At 44.1% G+C, this 22500-nt stretch overlaps 1 protein-coding gene across 4 annotated transcripts in view; it reads right to left on the bottom strand.

Moving 5' to 3' along the window:
* The window catches only part of LOC137413531 (uncharacterized), a 132371-nt gene that overhangs the window by 105519 nt on the left and 4352 nt on the right, over positions 1-22500 (bottom strand). For 3 of the 4 annotated variants that reach the window (XM_078771759.1, XM_078771758.1, XM_078771760.1), the window contains 3 exons: positions 14647-16277; positions 11196-11612; positions 10906-11077 (listed from right to left, as the gene is read on the bottom strand). In XM_078771759.1, the coding sequence (XP_078627885.1) occupies positions 10906-11077; positions 11196-11612; positions 14647-16257 (2200 nt within the window). In that variant the 5' untranslated portion in view covers positions 16258-16277. Of the gene's footprint in view, positions 1-10905; positions 11078-11195; positions 11613-14646; positions 16278-21186; positions 21291-22500 lie in introns of those variants that run through there. The other variant, XM_068098953.2, reaches the window with a different exon arrangement.

The raw sequence follows: 22500 nt of genomic DNA on the forward strand, positions 1-22500 counted from the left end.
GAAGTGGGGAGGGGGTCGATAGAACAAGGAGAGAAAGAACCATGTCAGACGAAGGAAAGAGAGGGTCGTTCGCCGAAGAGATATTGTCTTCAGAGCGAAAAATAACCGCGCTATTCACCCAGAGCTGGAAAAGTCACATCGTGGGCTGAGCCACAGCTACCCAGAGACGTTCATCCGGCAGCCACGAGCTGTGCAAACAAACCTGTCATGGTCCCCACGAGTTACATGCTGGTTATGCCCCAACGAGATGGGACGTGCTTTCCAACAGTAATTCATCTGTCAATCTTCTTTTTGGGTCCCTCACTTCCTGTCTTTCTGTACTCTTGTTTGTGCCTGTTAAGGCATGGCAAGAAATAGGTCAACCCGATTCTGTTTTAGAAACAAGTGGTCCTCCCTGCCATGGTGATTCATTCCCCCCTTCTTATTTGTTCTTGAATTCCCATCCTAATTTACTTATTCCTTAAACCTGTTTGTTTATCATTATTGTGGCTTTATTTTGGTTCATGAGCCGGTCCTCCTGCATATTCAAATTGAACAACTACATGCTGTGAACAGGTGCACTTGTTGCCAAATACTTTGTTTCGTTTCCTCTTGTATCAAATTAGCAAAGGTACCTGGCGTTGCCAGGCAATGCAGTCACTTTATTGGCGGGAATATAAAAAGAGGGGGAGGGGAGCGAGGATGGGCGGAGGAAGATGAGAAGGGGGAAGGGAAGAGGGGAGGACCTCAAAAATAATTGGTGGTTGAATTCAGTGACCTGGTATGCAAATCCTCTTAAAACTTCAAGTCAATCGGATGCAAATTGAGTATTTTATAAATCTGGCCTATGTTGACCTTTTGGCCAATGTTGACCTAAATATAATTGGTGATTGAATTCAGTTACCAGATATGCAAGTCCTCTTCAAATTTCAAGTCAATCGGATGAAATTTGAGGATTTTAGAAATATGACAAAGTTGGTGACCTTTGGCCTATGTTGACCTATTGACATTTTGCCCCCACAAACAATAGGCTTCTTGCTTATAACCAATGCCACCATTTAGTGATGTTTTGTGAAGATCGGTTGAAAATTGTGACGTGTAGGCAACTGACATACAGACAGACAGACAGACAGAATGAAACAAATCACTCACAGAGCAACACTTGGCAAAACAGAACAAAGTAGAATGGCACTCAGTAGAGCATCCTTTTGACCTCAAAAATCATTTGTGGTAGAATTCAGTGACCTGATATGCAAATCATCTTCAAAGTTTAAGTTAATTGGATGAAAATTGACAATTTTAAAAATTTGGCCTATGTTGAACTTTTGGCCGATGTTGACCTCAAAAATAGTTGGTGGTTGAATTCAGTTTGCTGATATGTAAATCCCATTCAAATTTCAAGTGAATCGGATGAAAATTAAGGATTTTAGAAATTTGAAATTGTTGTTGACCTTTGGCCTATGTTGACCCTTTGGCCTTTGCTGATCTCAAAAATAGTTGGTGGTTGAATTGAGTTAACTGATATGTAAATCCCATTCAAATTTCAAGTGAATCGGCTGAAAATTGAACAAATGGTTGACCTTTGGCATGAGTTAACCTTTTGGCCTACGCTGAGATCAAAAATTGTTGGTGATTGAATTCAGTTAGCTGATATGTAAATCACATTCAAATTCCAAGTCAATCGGATGAAAATTGAGGATTTTAGAAATTTGAAAAAAGTGGTTCACCTTGGCCTATGTTGAGCTTTTGACCTATGCTGATCTCAAAATAGTTGGTAGTTGAATTAAGTAAGCTGATGTGTAAATCCTATTCAAATGTCAAGTCAATCGGATGAAAATCGAGGATTTTAGAAATGTGAAAAAGTGGTTGACCTTTGGCCTACGCTGATCTAAAAAATAGTTAGTGGTTGAATTCAGTTAGCCGATATGTAAATCCTATTCAATGTCAAGTCAATCGGATTAAAATTGAGGATTTTAGAAATTTGAAAAAAGTGGTTGCCCTTGGCCTATGTTGACCTTTTGACCTTTTGACCTAAAAAATATATAGGATTTTGTACCATTTGGCGGTTTTTGTTTTTTTTTGTATACAGAGTCGAGGCTTGTGAAAGAGTTAATAAAGAAGTTGGTATTTCAAAAAAGTGGATTTGGGGTGAAATTAGCGGGGGTAGAAAACATCAAGGTTTTGGATGGGGGAAGATAAGAGATGGTGGTGAACAGCTGTTTTAAAGAACTGGAGGGAGGAGTGGAATTAAAGAGAGTGAGGGAGTTTGTTCCAGAGGCGGGAGAAAAGAGGAATGAAGGAGTGAAGGTGAGCAGAGAGTCTTGATTTTAGCAGTTTAACCATAAGAGGGTTGCAGGCAGATCTTGTGCGACCTGTAGGAATATTTGGGGGACAGAGCCCAGAGAGAGCTGGGGGAGCAAGCCCGGAGAGGATTCGGTAGAAGACAGAAAGACCACCAACCTGCCTGTGGTGAGCAAGTGAAAGGCCCTCGGAGGTAGCTTCATCGCGGGAGATTCCAATGATTCTGAACGCTTTGGTTTCAACAGCGTGAAGACGAGCTAGGTGTGAGGCAGGAGCACCAGCCCAGAGGGGAGAGCAGTATTCCATTGAGCTGCGGATGAAAGCCTTGTATGTGGTGAGGAGCTCAGGTGTGCCAAGAAAGGACTTCGCACGACGGAGGATGCCCAGTCGGCGACTGGCTTTGGAGGCCAGATTTGAAATGTGGTTTTCCCAGGAAAGATCATGGCAGAAAGTGAGACCCAAAAGCTTAAGTGAAAGAACTTCTTGGAGAGGATTATTCAGAAAGTGGATGTGAGGGTTTCCAGTCGGTCTTTTCGGAGAGACATCGTATGACTGTGAGATTTGTCAGGATTGAAAGATATGTTCCACTTGTTTGCCCAGTCTGTGATTTGTCCAGGTCTGCAGAGAGTGAGGAGGCTTCAGACTGCCGATCTGAGGGATGAGGAATGGAGCGGCAGAGAGTGGAGTCATCAGCAAAGAGATAGAGAGGATTTTCAAGAGAGTCGAAGAGATCATTGATGAAGACCAGAAAAAGCACAGGGCCCAGAACACTGCCTTGGGGAACTCCAGCCTGAACAGGAAGAGGAGATGAGAGAAACCCATTCAGAGCCACACGTTGACTACGACTAGAGAGGAAGTCCGCCAGCCATGCGTGGAGATTTCCATGGATACCAAAGGAGGAGAGTTTGGTGAGCAGAGCGGGGTGCCAGAACGCATCGAAGGCACGTGATATGTCAAGGGAGACAGCTCAAATTTCCTGTTTGGCATTGAGGACCTCCATCCATTGCTGATACAGCAGAAGCAGCATGTCCAGAGTAGAGTGACCTGGTCTGAAACCAAATTGATGATCAGAGATCAAGCCATTGGAGAAGAAGAAAGATTTCATATCCGAAGCAATGATGGATTCCATGACTTTGCTGATAATTGGGAGAAGGCTGAGTGGTCTGTCGTTGCTAGGATCTGTTTTTGCACCTTTTTGTGTAAAGCTGTGATGTTGGCTGATTTCCAAGCAGATGGCAGATGACCTTCAGCAAAAGAGAGGGTGAAGAGAACAGAGAGAGCGAGTGAAAGAGCGGAAGAACAGGATTTTAGGACCCGTGGGCTGATGCCGTCAGGTCCAGTTGCAGAATCAGAGTCGAGGGTTGACAGAAACTTTTCCACCTTGTCAGGAGGAAAGGACACAGAGTCCAGGAGCAGCTGGGTACGACTGGGTACGGTGGGTACAGAGAGGGATGGGTTTGGGACACAAGATTTAGAGGCAAACACAGAGTTGAGGCATTCAGCTTTTTCACGTGCGGAGTCAGCTGTGTAGCCGTTTGAGGTAAGGGAGGGGATGGAGGGGGAACAAACACCAGGAACAGATTTGACCAGATGCCACCAGGATTTGGAAGAGGGAGACAGATAAGAGAGTTCGGTCTTGAGAACAGAGAGATATTGTTTCCTGGCTCTCCTGAGGGTGGACACACTTGTTTCGGGCTTTGTGAAAGGAAATGAGATTTCCTTCCGTTGGATTTGCTTTCCAGGAGACGAAGGCAAGTTGTTTCTGGGCAACAGCCTCACCACAATATTCCGTGTACCATGGACGGGAGGAAGGGTATGACAACTGAAGACGAGATGGGATAAATCTGTGCATGAGAGAGAGCAATTTACTTTGGAAGAATTCCCAGGATGAGGTGATGTCAGAGGCAGTAGAGATGGGAGACCAGTCCAGATGATTGATAGCTGCTTGAAGACCGTGCCAGTTGGCCTGAGTGAAATGCCAGACTCGTCGACGCTGAGGAGGCTCCCTGAGAATGTTCAGAGAGATGTCCACTTTAACAAGCACATGATCAGAAGAACCCATTGGAGCAGAAGAAAAGCAGCAGACATTTGCAGGGAAGTTTGTCATAACCAAGTCTAGAAGAGAAGATACTCCATTGACTGAGATCCGGGTCGGGAAATTGACAGATTGTGTCAGTCCCAGTGAGTCGCAGAAGTCCTTTTCTGAGGGGCCATGGCTGGTGAGAGCGGTACCCACACCCAGCCAGCTGGCATGATGACAGTTGAAGTCACCACATATGAGGAAGAGAGAGTTGGGATGAGTGGATAGAAGTTGGTCCATGTTATCAGACAGCGAGATGTAAATTGAGTCATCACTGTTTGGTGGACGGTACAACACACATATGAACAAAAGGTGGGAGTGAAGGGGAAGCCGTAGCCAGAGGTATTCCTGGGGGAGAGGTGGAGAGAGGGCAGTGTGGGGCGAGTGAGAAAGAGTTTTTGATAAAGATAGCAACCCCACCTCCAGGACGAGGCTCAGGTCCATCATACCGGAGGAGGGAGTAACCCGGGAGAGATACAAAGGAATCAGAGACATCTTGAAGGAGGAAAGTTTCTGTTGAGCAGATCACGTCTGGATTGTCAGAAGCAACCTGAATGGAGAGATCAATCAGGTTTGAGTGAAGGCCCCAGATGTTTGAGGTCCATACCGTTAATGAAGAGAGAGGGGGAGCATCGGGTGCAGGACAGAGGAGGGGAGGGGTGGGGTCAGATGCAGGATAAGAGGGGGAGGTAGGGAGAGCTGTTGATAGTGTGTCAGAGATTACAGAAGAGTTACAAGAAAGGGGAGGATGAGGCCAAAAGGTTTGATGGTGATGGGATGAGGCACAGTGAGGCGTTGTTTGAGGGGGGGGGGGCAGAGGAAAGTGGAAGGTTGGGGGAGGTGGAGGTATGAGATAGAAGGGAGACGAAGTGGGGCGGAGGAGGAGGGGTAGGGGGGAGAATTGGAGAGGGATGGTAGGGGGGGAGGGGAGATTTGAAGGGGAGGGGTAAGGGGGGAGTTTCGGAGGGGAGGGGCAAGGGGGGAGTTTAGGAGGGGAGGTGGAAGGGGGTAGATTTGGAGGGGAGGGGTGAGGGGGGAGTTATGAAAGTGGATGATTTATGAAACGAACATTTATAACAAATTGGGTTGATTGTGATTTTCAAGTCAGAGATCCGTTGAAGAATGATAGAGGAGGGGTGGAATGAAAGTGAGTTTAGAGCATGTCGGGAGGAAGAATTGCAAGAGATTGAATTATTTTTTGAAGTGGCATGAATTGAAGAGGAAATTGAAAAGAACCTTTTAAATAGGAAGAAAAACAGCGTGTTGTTATATACCACTGGATAAAACACTGCAGGGGAAAGTTTAAACTTATTTAAATAATATTTAAACAGAACCGTGAAGAACAATTTTATATTCACAAAATACCAACGGGGAGAGGACCTGGAGGGACAACCACGAGTCACGTGAACAGGGCAAAAGGTGGAAGGCAAGGAGATAATGGGGGCGGGGCGAGTCAGCGCACGTGGACAGAAGCACATGAAACAGCACACGTGGAGAAAAGGAAATAAAAGTTTTGGGTTTTTTTCTTGGGGGGGGGGGGCGGAGATTTAAAGCGTTAGACAAAGAGTAGATGTTCGGGGAAGTTTGGGGGAGAAGGGAACAATCTAAGAACCAAGCAAAAACAGCAAAGGAAGGAACTTAAAGGGCCACAGACACAGAAAATCATGTTTGATTTAATTAATAGCTATTGCTTCACTCAACACAATCGTCCTTTTTTTTTGAATAAATATCACTCGATTGGCCCCCACCACCCAAAAAACGGCGATTTGATTGCTCATGTGACTGGCTATGTCATCGAGGGAATTTTTGTTGCTGCTGGTAGTTTTTAATAATGATTTTGACTATCAGAAGATTCTTGGTCAGGCAGTTATCATTGCGTGCTGAGAAACCTTTCCCTCGATTACATCACACAGGTGACATCATGAATGAACATCACGATTTTAGGGGCGGGACTCCACTACCAGCTAAAAACTACCAGCAGCAACAAAAATTCCCTCGATGACATAGCCAGTCACATGAACAATCAAATCGCCGTTTTTTAGCCGCGTCGCAAGACGCTTGTCATAGAGTGCCCTCTGCTGTTGTTGTTGTTGTTGTTGTTCTTCTTCTTCTTCTTCTTGTTCTTCTTGTTCTTGCAGAGAAGACAAAACCTCAAAGCTCCACCCATTCTGGGAACCAAAGCTCCACCCATTGTGGGAGAGGCTTCATATAAACAAATATCCACCATTTTATTAACTCGCATAGCTTTGAGGCCTGTTTTGTAGGCCCGTGGTGTCTTCCTCTCTCACACAGTTTTATTTCAAATCAAATTCGATATATCATTTCATTTTTCACAGTCGCCGACATAGTTTTAGACTCGGTTGAAAAAAAACGGGAAGAAAATCCGATGGAAGTTGCCCTTTATAGAACGAAATGAATTCTCAAAGGCCTGTAACTTCAAGTCCATTGAGATATTTTTTTTTTAAATCGCGGCATGGTCAGTCATACACCGCCCGAAATAAGAGACGGGAAAATGCCGAGATATATATATTTTGTTTAAATCGGGGCATGGTCAGTCATACACCGCCCGAAATAACAGACGGGAAAATGCGGAGATATATTAAAAATTCGTCCATTTGATGACAATCGTCACGATGAAATATTTAATTTATACGTCGTCACAATAATGTGGAGAGAGGAGCATAGCTTCGTTCACATGTCGCTACACACGAGAAATTGCCGAGATTTTTTTTTTTTAAATCGCGGCACGGTCAGTCATACACCGCCTGAAATAACAGACGGGAAAATGCCGAGATATATTAAAAATTCGTCGCCACACACAGGAAATTGCCGAGATATATTTTCACTTTGCACAAAAATAACATCAAGTAATCGAATCAACAGGAATGTCCTGTGCCTATAACATCGACGTTATAGGCACAGCTGCATCTAGGCATTGTGTAACATCGACGTGGCTTTTGTTTTAATTAAAACCTTTTGTACTTGTTGGGTGGCGGGGGCCAATCGAGTGATATTTATTCAAAAAAAAGGACGATTAAGTGTTGTGAAGCAATATCTATTAATTAAACCAAACATGATTTTCTGTGTCTGTGGCCCTTTAAGTTTCCAAACTTCGACGGGGGTAGCCCCAGGACCCGCGCACTCGGAGCAAACAACAACAACAACAACAACATGCATTTTAAGGCCATTTTCCCTGCTAGAGCGGGGGTTAGCCTTGCGGTCCCCATGACAATCTTCTCCATTTTGCCCTATTTTCTGCATCTCTCCTTGTTAACCCCCTTGCCCGCATTTCTTCTTCCACCATCTTGAGCCAAGTCTTTCTCGGTCTTCCCCGTCTTCTACTTCCTTCTACATTAATTTCCATCACCCTTCTCAACCAGTCACTTTCATCCTTCCTCAACACATGACCAAACCATCTCAACCTGTTCCTCTTCACAGCAACAATCACAGGCAATATTCCCATCATGTTTCGCAATTCATCATTTGTCTTCCTCTCTCTCAACGATACTCCGCACATCCATCGAACCATTCGCATTTCCACCCTTTCCAGCCTTCGTTGCTGCTCTACGTTCATTACCCATGTCTCGCTCCCATAAATCATAACACTTCTCACACATGCAGCATACACCTTTCCGTTCAGCTTCAGCGACACTCTCCAACTCATCAGCACGCCACTCAGTTCCCGAAACTTCTTCCATGCACATCTCGCTCGAGCAACCGTTGCCGAGTCTGATCCACCTTCTCCATTCAGCATGTCTCCGAGGTAGCAAAATGTTTTCACACCTTCCAGCTTCACGCCGTCTCCAAGATCCAACTCAACATTTCCTCCATCTGCAGCTCCCTCTGTGCACACCTTACATTTGAATGTAGCTGCCACACTGGTAAATGACCCTCTCAGACCACTACATTTTTGATGAACCCACTCAGCGCACATTGTACATTGAATGGAGTTCACTCCGACACCCTTCCTGCACACAGCACACGGCCACTTCCCAGTTCTTTCCACCTCACCACATGCTTTACCACTTGCCATCACCTTCGTCTTTCCGATATTCACCTTCAGACCTTTTGTCTCCATACATTCCTTCCACTTGTTCATCTTTTCCTTCAGTCCATCCATACTTTCCGCAATCAACACCAGATCATCTGCATACAACAACTCCCACGGCAAACCCTCCTTTACGTTCTGAGCCAGCACCTCCATCACAGCTACAAATAGTAGTTGACTTAGTACCGACCCCTGATGCACTCCCACCTTCACCTCAAACTCACCACTGTTCCCGTCCTTCGTCCTTACAGCTGTGCGCGCTCTTTTGTGCATTGCCATCACTACTCTGATCAACCATTCCTCCACTCCTAAATTCCTCAATGCCCATGTCAATACTTTGCGTGGAACCCTATCGAATGCTTTCTCCAGATGAACAAACCCAAAAAACAACTTCTTCCTCTTCTCCATGTACTTCTCCTGTAACTGCCTCACAATGAAAAGCGCATCTGTCGTTCCTCTTCCTGGCATAAATCCAAACTGCATTTCGTCGATCTTCACTTTCTTCCTTATCCTCCTCTCCAACACCCTTTCCAATATCTTTAGCGCTCGGTACGAGCCACACTCCAGAGGGTCACCTTTCGCCTTGTATAGAGGGATGAGGGTACTCAGTTCCCAATCCACTGGAATGCGGCCTTCTTTCACCACCAGATTACAGATCTCTGTCATTCTCTTCACACCCCAACTTCCTGCTGCCTTCAACATATCTCCCACAACTCCCGTCGGCCCTCCCGCTTTTCCACTCTTCATTGCTTTTATTGCTTCCTCAACTTCCTTCTCAGTTATCTTCTCTGCCGGTCCTAAAACTGGGTTACTCTCTATGTTGCCATCCCATTCATTCTCTGTATTCAACAGCATTTCCATATATCTTTTCCATCTTCCTTTAATTCCATCTGGGTCGACAACGATTTGTCCCACTTCATCCTTCAAGCAACTCACCCCCATCACATCACACCTCTCTTTCGCTATGTGCTTTGCAATCCTGAATACTGCTTTCTGACCCTCTTCCGAATCCAAGCGTTCTCCGAACATTTTCCTACATGCCTCCTGCGCCTTTGCTACCTCTTTCTTTGCAGCCTTCCTGGCTGCCTTATAACTTTCATGCTCTGCTGTTTCTGCTCCCGTACCCTTCGCCTTCTGCCACTCCTTGAACTTCTTCCTCTTCTCGTCAATCCTCTTTCCAACTTCATCATCCCACCACCATGTTTCCGAGTGCCTCGGTGGTCCTTTTGTCCATCTTTTGTCCCTCGGTGGAGCAAAGAGAAAACGATTAATTAATTAATCACGAGTTACAGGAAATTCAAACCAAAACTAACTTGAAACAAACAATAACACATAGACGATAAAATAACGAGTGGAAATTTGACAAACACACGAATGGAAAAATAACTTAACTTTTGATGCCCGGAGAGAACAAAAGTCGCCACCTCGATCGAGAACCGGAAGCGGAAGTCTAAAAGACCGACTGGACAAGTGTGATTACGTTCCGGAAGAAGAGGTCTTACCACTAACTTCGACCGCTTCCGGAATTGTTTTATTATTCGTTTTCAAATGTCTGGCGATTGTTTTGTATTTATTTATGCGAATGTGTACTTGTATATAACTGTCATTAATCAAAAAGGTTTAGGCACCCTTAAAACACTCCCAGGCACTCACTGATGAACCTCTGAAAGTTTGACGAAGATCCGTTCAGCCATCTCTGAGAAAAATGGCAACACACAGACAGACCAACGGCTCTCATACGAGCCAAGACGAAGCATACAAAAAAACCCCCCAAAAAACTACACAAACATGTTTGATTATGTTTTTAAACAGTCACAAATGCTATTTAACATGAGACTGAAAGGGAGGAAACGAGATGTTATTTCGGCATTATATGCTTTTTGCATACCACACAGACTAATGAAACCTAGCCTAGATCTACTGTAATTTATATACCCCAGAGAAGATAATAACATGACCCTTCCTGGCGGAATTGGCGGTGGGGAATATTGTCAAAACAAGGACATTTATACACTTTTAGAGTACTAAAAAAAACTTCTTAACTTCAGCAGGATTAGTCTAAATGAGTGTCAAACAAAATGTATTTCAATCATGACATGGGACAAGTACAAATGGATTGTTATCTGAAGAAAAATTGCTTTGAAAACTGAAATTAAATTCGTTAGCAATAGCACGAGTATCACTAATAACGTTGGCAGCTGTGTGGAGACTAGTAGCTGGTGTAATTTTGTAATTGGAGCAGGGTGAATTGTTTTATTATTTTGTAATTGGAGCAGAGCGTTTGGAGAGTTGGAAGGCAATCGCCCTGTGGTTATCCCGAACAAAAGACCAGAATCCTTTAGGATTGGTAGCGCAGTTTTGTCCCCAAACCTGAAAGCAGTGATTATAAGATTTCCTAAGGAGTCCGCCTCACACCGCTCAGTCCATGGGGGAATGCTACCTTTGCAGGTATGCTTTTATTCCCTATAGCTCAATATCTAGCTTGAAAATGACTTACTTGGCTCTTCATTCTTGGGAGGTAAGGTAGCCAATGGTGTTTTTGTGCGAGATCCATTCTGAGAAGGCCGATCTGTATACATCGACGTGAAAGGAATAGGCCTAGGAGCACTGTGGCCATGGTAAGAGGGTGGAGATATCATCTTCCGAATCCAACCAGGAGAAGAAATACGCTGAGAAGAGGAAAGCCAAATGTGATAAAAGAGTATGAGAGTCATGTTTAAGGATTGAAATGAAAATTTAGTTATGGCACTTAAATTGTGGAATTTCACACAAGATCATAATACTTACAGGCATTCCATGTACGTGGCGTGTCTGCTTAGAAAGTAGAAATGCTGGCGAAGGCAATCGCCCTGTGCGTATCCCAACATTGTCCCATTTAGCAGCTCCCCCTCTACATGATGCTCCATGAATGCTCTCCTGAACGTTTGAAGGGCCAAGCAGGCGTTGGTGCAGAGCAGGGTAATGTGATGCTGTAAGTAGGGGAGCTGAGAGGCGCTGACGGAGTAACGGGGTGGATGGGGATGGGTTTTGAAGTCGGAGTTCAGAGTGGGGGTGGTGAGGATGTTGAGTGAGGGAATGCTGGGACTGTGGGCGCAGACGAACAGGGTGTTGTTTAATTTTGACCCCACAACTCATGCAACCCAAATTATTCAGTGTTGCCGAGTGACAGTGAGGGCAGTAGGATGGGATGGAAGTGACGTCAACCTAGGAAAATGGGAAAAAGAAAATAAAGATAAGAAAAAAAATCACGCACAATATATTTTTTATGCAGGGTGGAAGCTCATGGAGAAGCAAGAACATAGGGAATTGATCAGGAAATGATAAAACCAAAGGAACAGTAGGGAGGGGAAAAACGAACCAGCAGCACGGACGAGGAACAAAATAGCACGAGTGAAGAAATAATGAATGTGGGGAGAATTAGGGATAGGGAGGATATGAGTTGAACAAGATGGATAGGGCCACAAACTCAAAGGAAGGAAAAAATGGAAACTTGGAAAGAGGTTGGCTGATCTGAGATGGTGGTGAAGAGCCATTTTGAAGCCCTGGAGAGAAAGATAAGATTGAAGAGACTGTGGAATTTGGTTCCACAGGTGGGGAAAAATAGAGGAATGGATGAGTGGAGGTGAGCAGTGATTTTGAATTTTCGGAATTTCACCAGAAGGGGACTACTGGCAGAGTCCATTCACCCTGCAGAAACCTTGGGGCGTGGGTGGAGCACGGAAATATTAGAGGGTGTAACACCAGAAAGGAAATGGAAAAATATGGAGACCACTGGCCTCTCTGCAATATGAAGGTGATAGGCCCACCAATTCAGCTTCATCGTGGGAGATTCCAATGGACTTGAAGGCCTTATTTTCCATGGCGTCAAGCTGAGCAAGGTGTGGGCAGGAGAGCTTGTGCAAAGGGGAGAGCAGTACTACATCAAGCTAGGGAAGATGATCTTGTAGGTGGATAAGAGTTTGGTGTACCAAGGAAAAACCTTGCAAGATAGAGGATGCCCAGTTCGCAACTGGCTTTGCAGATCAACTTTGAATGTGGTTTGGCTCAGATAGATCATGGCTGATAGCGAGACCCAAAAGTTTGAGTGACTAAACTTATTCAAAAGAGTTGCTAAGAATGTCAATGGGAGGGTTTGCCAGATGGTTTTTCCAAAAAGACACAGTGAAAGCGCGAGATTTATCAGGAACGAAGGATATTTCAAGTGTTTGACAAGCTCATGACTCTATGAAGGTCTACAGAGAGGGCAAAGGCTTCTGCCTGCCTATCTAAAGTATGAGGGACGGCACAGCAGAGGGTAGAGTCAACTGCAGCGATAAAGATGATTTTCCAGAGTCAGAGAGATCTTTGATGAGGATAAGGATTAGGACTGGACCCAGGCACTTCCTTAGGGCACTCCAGCATTGACAGGGAGAGATAAGAGGATCCGATGAGAGCCACATGTTGGCACCTTTAGTAGAGGAAGTCAGTAAGCCATCTGTGGAGTTGGCCTTGGATGCCACAGGCAGAGCGTTTGGAGAGAAAAGCGGGGTCCCAGACTGCACCGAATGCTCAAAATATGTCAAGAGACAACCCTGATCTCTTGTCAGACATTGAGAGCCTCCACCCATTGTGGGAAAACAGAAGCAGCATGTCCAGGGTAGAGTGACCGGGTCTGGATCCGAAGTGATGGTCTGAGATCAAGCCATTGGAGAAAAGGAAAGATTTGATATAGAGTGTGATTATGGATTCCATGACCTTGCTGATGATTGGAATTAAGCTGATGGGCCTGTAGTTAAGGGGATCAGATTTTGCATCTTGTTTATGTAATGCATTGGTGTTTGGTTTCATCGAAGCAGATGGAAGATGACCTCGGGCAAATTATAGAGTAAATGGGCAGAGAGAGGATGTGCATGAGCAGCAGAGCAGGTTTTTAGGACACGAAGCTGATGCCATCCAGTCCAGTAGCAGAGTCAAAGTTAAAGGTTGAAATAGCCTTCAAAGTGCAAAAGTCCCAGGAGCCATTGGGTATGACAGAGAAGGATGGATACAGAGTGTGAAGGATTGGGGAGACAAGATTTGGAAGGAAACACAGAATTGAGGCATTCAGCCTTCTCACGAGCAGAGTCGGCTGCCGGGCCATTTGACAAGAGGGAAAGGATGGAAGGGAGCATACACTCGAGAAATAGACGTAATGATGCACTACCAGGTTTTAGAGGAGACAAGGTTGAAAGTTCATTCTTGAGGTTGGACAGATTTTTTTTGCACACATGATTGAGGCTTAGGGAAGAACTAGAGCAGAATGGTAAGGAATAAAATGGAAAGAGGGAAACACCAATAGCAGAGTGGAAGTGAGAGTGACAATTATGGTGAGCTCAAGGGGAGTGGGGGGTTGGGGGGGACGGACGGAAGACATGGAGTGAACAATCTGCAAGAATAAGAAGGGGATAGTGGGAATGAAACAGAAAAAGAAGAAACCAACCTACAACTAGCAACCAAAAAGAGGGGAGAAGGGGGATAACAATAACCTGAAAAGGGGGTGCTTGAGAAGAGGGTAATTTGAGGTAGAAGATATCTGGACTGGACGGCATCAACACACTTGTGCTAAAAAACAGAAAACATATTTTCTGGCTCTCCTGAGAGTGGACACACCTGTTCTGGGCTTTGCGAAATGATCTGAGGTCGCCTTCGGTCAGATGGGTCTTCAAGGAGAAGGCTAGTCGTTTCAGGGCAACAGTCTCATCACAGGATTCTGTGTACCGTCCGTCAAGAGGAATGGTAAGATAACTGAAGATGATATGGGCCGAATCTGTGTAGAGAGGTTTCTGTGGAAGACTTCCCAGGCTAATTTAACATCAGGGACAGTCGATATGGGAGACCAGTGACGAAGAGAGATGGCTGCTTGCAGTCCCTGCTAATATGCTCGAGTGAACTGCCAAACTTGCGGGTGTGGAGGAGGCTCTCCAAGAATAGCCACAGATGTGGACTCTTACAAGAATATGATCAGATGAACCAATTGGAGAAGAGGAAGAGCAGGAGAAATATGAAATTACAGGGAAGCAGGAATGGCAGAAAATAAGGAAAGAGTAGACATGAGTGTATGGAGGGATGAAATTTAGCTACAGGGAAATTAGATGAACAAGGAGGTACAAAGATTAAGGATGAGTTGGAAAAATAACAATTTAAGGGAGATAACACAAGTAAAACCAAATAAATACATTACAGCAACAGGAGAGGCAAAATAAATGGGGGAGCATCTTACCTTTGGGCAACTTTCTCTTTCTTCTCCTCCCTTTACCACTGTCAGCTCCATCCAATCATCACCCTCACAACTCATTTCTAAAGACAGCTCACCTTCCTCAAATTTCCCAGCTTTTTCTCTCATTTCGTCATCATTATCACCCCCACATACTTCAACACCTTCTCGTGTTGCAGCCTCTCTGAGCTTTCCACGTTCAACACCTTCCTCCCAGTCTCTCGTGCTGTCTTCATGTTTCTCATTTCTCCATTGAGTATATGTTGTCCCATTAATGAGTCCAGGAATGGGATGTGAATCCCATCTTGACCGCTTGCTAACTGGGAAGGATTGGGAACAAGAGGGTAGTGAAGAATTGTGTGTGCAAGGCGGAGAATGAGGGCGGCGAAATGGCGCTCGAGCATTAACTTTGTTTTTTGCGAGTCCATCAAGTTCTCCTTCCACATCTCTTGAGAAGTTACAGCCTTTGCCATTTTCTGCATCTTCTTCTTTGACTTCTCTTTCTGGAGGTTCTGCGTCTGCATTCCGCTCACTCCACTGCAATTCTTCTGCGAGTTTACCTCTTTGGTGGATCCTCTGTGCCTTTCTGAAATTCTTCCACTGACTCCTTGCACATCTTTTATTCTCTGTCTTTCTCTTTGTAAATAATTGCTTTTCTTTATCAATTGTGTTCTCTTGAAATGTGTTATGCAAGTTTTTCCAGGTCTTGTCGCTCACATCCTCACCTGCATCATCGCTCACATCCTCCCCTGGCTCCCTGCTCACGTCCTTCGCGGTCCCGTCGCTGAAATCCTCCGCGGACTCGTCGATTACATCCTCCGCGGCCTCGTCGCTCACATCCTCCGCGGCGTCGTCGCTCACATCCTCCGCGGCCTCGTCGCTCACATCTTCCGCGGCCTCGTCGCTCACATCCTCCGCGGCCTCGTCGCTCACATCCTCCGCGGCCTCGTCGCTCACATCCTCCGCGGCCTCGTCGCTCACATCCTCCGCGGCCTCGTCGCTCACATCCTCCGCGGCCTCGTCGCTCACATCCTCAGCGGCCTCGTCGCTCACATCCTCCGCTGCCTCGTCGCTCACATCCTCCACGGCCTCGTCGCTCACATCCTCCACGGCCTCGTCGCTCACATCCTCTACGGCCTCGTCGCTCACATCCTCCGTGGCCTCGTCGCTCACATCCTCCGCGGCCTCTTCGCTCACATCCTCCCTGGCCTCGTCGCTCACATCCTCTCCGGACTCAGCGCTCACATCCTCCTCGGACTCGGCGCTCACATCCTCCCCAGACTCGTCACTCACATAATCTCCAACCTCGTCACTAATCTCTTCCGCCTCACTTTGCTCATTTCCAACCTCATACTCTTCGGCCTTGTCACACTCAGACTCCAACACTTCATCACCCTTGGCAATTGCCTCCCCGTATTGTGGTTCATTCCCCATCCTACTGCCCTTCTCACTCATAACCCTTTCATTCCTTTCGGCCATTGCCATTTCTTTGCTGTCTGGCTTATTCTCACCATCTTCTATTGCTTCATTGTTACCATCCTGTGATAACATTTGTTTGCAATTCCTTTGTGCTGCTGGCCCATCTCCTGCCTGGGCATCTTTGCCTGGCACAACCATGCTCAACCGTCCATGCAGAACTGTAGGAAAGGGTGAGGGAAGGGGGGGTGGGGGGGGGGTGAAGGGGAACATTTATTGAGCTACATTTTGATCTTCCCCATTACACAAGTTGTCAGTCACCACAAGCTCAACTGAAAACTTCTAACTTTCATAATGTAACTAGAACGACACTCTTAGATGTCACAACATCGACCCATGTGCCTCCGCCCACATCATTCCATCAACATACATACTTGTACCAAGTTTGATTCACATCAATTCAGCTGTTTTCAAGTATCACATTATCACCTGACATGACCTCTGACTTCAACAAAATCATAAAATAACCTCACTCCTCACCTTTGATGCCAAAATATAAACAGTTCATCTTTGCATCATAATATATACAAACACTAGTTTTGGTGAAAATCCCATCAACAGTTCACAAGTTATAACATAGTTTTGACTTAACGGGACCTCTGACCTCTGATCTAGTGACCTCATAATCTAATTAGTTCATGGTTACATCATTATACATATGTGTACCACATTTGATTTCAATCGCTTTGGCTGTTCTCAAGTTATCACATTTTTACTTGACATGACCTGATCTTTGACCTCATTATGGCCAATCAGTTCATCTTTGCATCATATATGCTTATACCAAATTTGTTCAATTCCCATCACTTGTTCACAAGTTGGCATGGCAACATAACTTTTACTTAACATGATCTCTGACCTTTGACCTCGTGATCCCAAAATCTAATCGGTTTATCTTTGCATCATCTTACTATAATTCACCAAATGTCTGTCCATCTGTCCGTCTGTCTGTCTGTTTGAAGGTACCGCAAAAACGGCTCAACCGATCGCAACGATATTTTGGGTGGGTAATCCTGGGACGCCCTGGAGTAAAATAGGCTATATTGTTTTTCCAATTTTTCCAAACATGATAGAATAATATTTACCAATATGAACAGTGATGTGGCTTTTATTGAAATTCTACAAATACTGTTTAGATTTTGATGAGAATTACGAGCCTGCAGCAAAGCTGGAAGTGGACAGATTACGCAATGCACGGGTTTGATAATATCCCAATACAATTCTTAGCTCTTTCACGAGCCTCGATTCAGTATACAAAAAAACACCAAAAAAAAAAACCCGTCATTCAATCGTAATGTTAAATCGTTAAACGTTAATCGTTTTGTTAAAGTATTAATTGATGATTGGAAGTGAGTGAATACAATTACGATTTGGAATTCGTAATTGTGTTCACCCAACCATATGGAACTTCACATCAGGATTTAAATATTTGTTTATGTCACAAATGTTGTTAAAAGTTAACTTTTTATATTAATGTTATTTAATTTGTGATTGGAGTTATGCTGTTTGGAATGAAAAAAAGAGATATCAAGTTCAAGTGAATGACGGAATGCCGTGATGGTTTCTACTTTATAAACGTGAACTTCGCGGATTGCCATATGCAGATTCGCCATTGACTGGGTACGGAACAAACGTACCCGTTTGTTTGTGAACGGGTACGTTTTTCATGGAAGTCCTTCACGAACTTGCTGTCCATGTCTGACGTGCGACTGAAGGTGCTACAGGAAGGTAGAATTCATTGGTTTCATGCTTTAGCAGTCGCCGCTTCTGCATTGTCTGCTTATGGCCTCCCACACGTGCGTAGCACTCACGAGTAATATATAATTACACTAAGTTTGGTGAAATCCCATGACTGGGTCACAAGTTAGCTCGGTAACAGAACTTTTACCGAACGGAATGTCTGACATTTGACCTCTTGACCCCAAAATCTAATCAGCTGATCTTCACATCATTATACATACCAGTATCAATTTTGAATTAGATCCCTTCAGCCATTCTCAAAATATAAATCTATTACAGACTTTGACCTCTTGACCCCAAAATCAAATCCGTTCATCTTTACATCATAATACATACTTGTACCAACTTTGGTCAGAATCCCATCACTGGTTCAAAAGTTATCGTGGAAACAAGAAAACTGTTCATAAAATCTAATCAGTTAATCTTTACCTCATTATACATACTTGCACCAAGTTTGACAAAGATCCCTTCAGCCGTTCTCTAGTTACTGTGGTAATGAAAACCTATCGCGGACGGACGGACGGACGGAGAACCGGAAAACATAATGCATCCGGTGACTTCATCGGTGGAGGCATAAAAACATATTCACATACCCAATGGCAGTATTAGAGAATTGCCTGTGGGTTTGTGTTATTTACAGACAATGTACAATGAGCGGAAGTCATGAATATAATTATCGTTTACAGCCGGTCCACAATGGCAAGCAAGTTTTACAGTGAATACATGTTTTAACGTGTTGCACGTTCCTCCCCCCCACATCTTCCAAAAAAAAAACAAAGAAAAAAAACAGCGCCGTATTGTGATCTGCTCCATCTGTCACGCTATCTCCTCCTCAACGGATGTGCAGAAATTCACCAAACTTGGCAGTTTTGATCATCACATGGCAAGAAGGTGCAAGGGCAGTATCATTTTTGACTCCACCCCTAGGGTTGAGTCAAAAGGTCAAATACCGAAACATGCTATTATGGACACATTTTAAAACATTTTTAAACGAGATGGTATTCATAGAATACTAACTCTGCGCCGTCAACTTGGTGCGAGCCAAGTTTGAAGGTTTTTTTTTTTTTCTCTTTGATCCAATATGGCTGCCAGACCACGTGAGCGATGACATCATAAATTCATACTCTCTAATATAATTATGGCATAGATCACGCTCGAGAAATTTAAAACTGTTCAAACTAAGTGTTGTCCTTGTCGAACTATGTCATAATTAAGGCCACAATGACGTCATCGTTTACAACACTTATTCCCCATGCGGAGTTCTTCACAATAAGCAACGTTTCAATTTTTCCAATGTTGCAGTTTTGGAGATACAGAGGTGCAACGTTTTTTGCTTTTTCCAAGATGGCGCCTATACCACCTGACCTATGACGTCATAATCATTAAAATATTCTCCAGGAGGACACTCTTATGGTGAAAATTTCATGACCATCAGACCACAGCTGCAGAGAAAACAAGCGTTACGCCTAGGTCCCCCGTCGGTGAAGTGATGCGAGTTGACAAAGTGGAAAACGCAAGGCGGCCATCTTGGATTTTGACGTGGCGACCCAATTTTCAATAGCGTTCTCCCTTATGCGTAGATACACCCACACACCAGATTAGAAGTTCCTAGTTCATTTATTTTTCAAGATATTTCGCTCACAAGGTTCAGACATATATATGGTGGCGGCCATCTTGGATTTTGATGTGGTGACCCAATTTTCAATAGCGTTCATCCTTATGTGTAGATACACCCACAGACGAGATTAGAAGTTGGTACTTCGCTTATTTTTCAAGATATTTCACGCTTGAGCGGTTCAGACATATATATGGTGGTGGCCATCTTGGATTTTGACGTGGCGACCCAATTTTCAATAGTGTTCTTCCTTATGCCGAGATACACCCACACACCAGATTAGACATTGGTACTTCGCTTATTTTTCAAGATATTCCGCTCAAGGTTCAGACATACATGGCGTCAGACATACATGGTGGTGGCCATCTTGGATTTTGAAGTGGGTTGCACCCACACACCAAATTAGAATTCGGTCCTTCGGTTACGCACGCACGCACGGACGGGAAAACCATAGTCCCCCTTTCGCTCGGCGGTGCGACGGGGGACAAGAAATTCATACTGATCAGTTCAAACATGATACTTGAAGAAATATGATGTCATAACAAACACACCAATGACATCATCATTAACATATCTTATTCCCCATGGGGAGTACTTGACAATGAGCCATGTTTCAATTTTTTTCCATGAAGCCATTTCATAGATATGGAGGTGCCAAGTTTTCCCAAGATGGCGTCCGTGACCTATGAGGTCATAATTATCTTACGATAATTCACCAAATGTCTGTCCGTGCGTCCGTCCGTTCCCTGGTACCGTCCGTCCGTTCCCTGGTTCCGCAAAAACGGCTGAACCGATCGCAACAATATTTTGGGTGGGTAATCCTGGGACTCCCTGTAGTAAAATAGGCTTTTTTGTTTTTCCAATTTTCCAGCTTTTCCAAACACGATGGAATAATATTTACCGATATGAACAGTGATGTGGCTTTTATTGAAATTCTCCAAATACTGTTTCGATTTTGATGAGAATTATGAACCTGCCGCGAATGCGGAAGTGGACAGATTATGGCAATGAGCGGGTTTGATAATATCCCAATACAACCATCATTTAAAACAGTATTTTGTTAAAGTATCAATTGACGATTAGAATTGAGTGAACACAATTACGATTTTGAATTCGTAATTGTGTTCACCTAACCGTACGGAACTTCACATCAGGATTTAAATATTTGTTTTTATCACGAATGTTGTTAAAAGTTTATTTTTTATATTAATGATATTTAATTTGTGATTGGAGTTATGCTGTTTGGAATGAAAATAGATATCGAGTTCAAGTGAATGACGAAATGCCGAGATGGTTTCTACTTTCTAAACGTGAAATTTGCGGATCACCATATGCAGAGTCACCATTGACTGGGTATGGAACAAACGTACCCGTTTGTTTGTGAACGGGTATGTTTTTCATGGAAGTCCTTCATGAACTTGCTGTCTATGTCTGACGTGCGTCTGAAGGTGCTACAAGAATGTGGAATTTATTGGTTTCATGCTTTGGCATTCGCCATTTCTGCATTGTCTGTTTGCTTCTGGCCTCCCACCCATGCGTAGCACGAGTACCTCACTAGTCACTATAGTTCTCCAGGAGGACGCACTCATACGGTGAAAACTTTGTGTCAATCGGACCAACAATTACTGAAAAAAAAAAATCATACTGATCAGATCAAGCGTTAAACTTGTCTAATTATGACATCATAATGAAAGCATCGATGACATCATCTTTACCATATCTTATTCCCCATGGGGAGTACTTGACAATGAGCCATGTTTCAATTTTTTCACCATTCAGCAGTTTCGCAGACATAGAGGTGTCGTGTTTTTCCACAATGGTGCCCGTACCACGTGACCTATGACATCATAATTAGGAGTAAAAAAATTCTGCAGGCGAAGGCACTCCTATGGTAAAATTTCGTGTCAATTGGACCAATGGTTGCCGAGAAAATGTTTTCTTCAAATGTAGACACTCACACACGTACGCAACAGATCGCCTAACCCCGTTTTTGCTTCGCGAGCGCAGGGTAATGAAACTTTATATATGGAATCAACATTGGGATATGCATGAAATATGTAATGATGGTTTGCATTCGACCCCTGGTTGAAGCCCCAGGGGGTAGCGACTTGGGGTCACAGGGCTGTCATTCCATTTCAATTCAGTCACCCTCCCATATGACACCTCTCAGATTTTCCTGCAAAAAAAAAAGTAAAAATACCTATTCATGCCGAACAAAGGAATCCTAAGTTTCAGCTCAATATCTCAAACAGGTTTCGAGTAATAGCCCCTCAAAATATTGGTTCCACGCCCCTTTTTCGCACTCGTCAATTGCGCATTTGTTTTATAAGCCTTTTTGGAGACCCATGTCTTCTGTTATAATGGAAATAGAAAGCTGGAAATTGGTTTCTCCAAAGCAATTTCATCACAGAAACAATGTACACAAGGACGCAACGACAAATGCCTACCCTAATCATCACCCATGCCACGACACGTACAATCACCCACAGGCCCCTCCCTGCACACATTAAAACTACACCCCAAAGACACTACAGTGACATCCTTTGCAACATCCTCGATCGAACAATGGAAACTACTAAAATAAAACACACCCACACCGACATCATACCTGAGTAAATCGAGTTAAGCAACCCAATCACATCAGAGAAGCAAGTGGCATCCACTGGCACACAGATTTTTCTAATATGGTTCTTATTTTAGCTTTAACTGGCATGTCAAAAGGAGGCAATAGCCAGCACATAAATGATTTACAATAACAAAAGGAAGCAAGTGACCAAACATGTTTTTGGAGCTTGCTTCCTTTCGTCAAAGTTGGACAGAATGGAATACCACACTAATCCTGCAGCACTCAGAAGGAAAGATCGAAATAACAGAAATGAAGATACGACGTGGGATTTTCCAAAGAAGCAGCCTTTCTCCCCTCCTGTTTTACCTTGATATGGATCCACGAAGTAACCTCATCAATGAGCAAGGACACGGATACACCGTACACCCTAACATCCAAAGAAACAAGAAAGGTAACATCTACT

This window comes from Myxine glutinosa, chromosome 2 (assembly GCF_964187855.1).
Source record: "Myxine glutinosa chromosome 2, kmMyxGlut1.1, whole genome shotgun sequence".
Classification (NCBI taxonomy): domain Eukaryota; kingdom Metazoa; phylum Chordata; class Myxini; order Myxiniformes; family Myxinidae; genus Myxine; species Myxine glutinosa.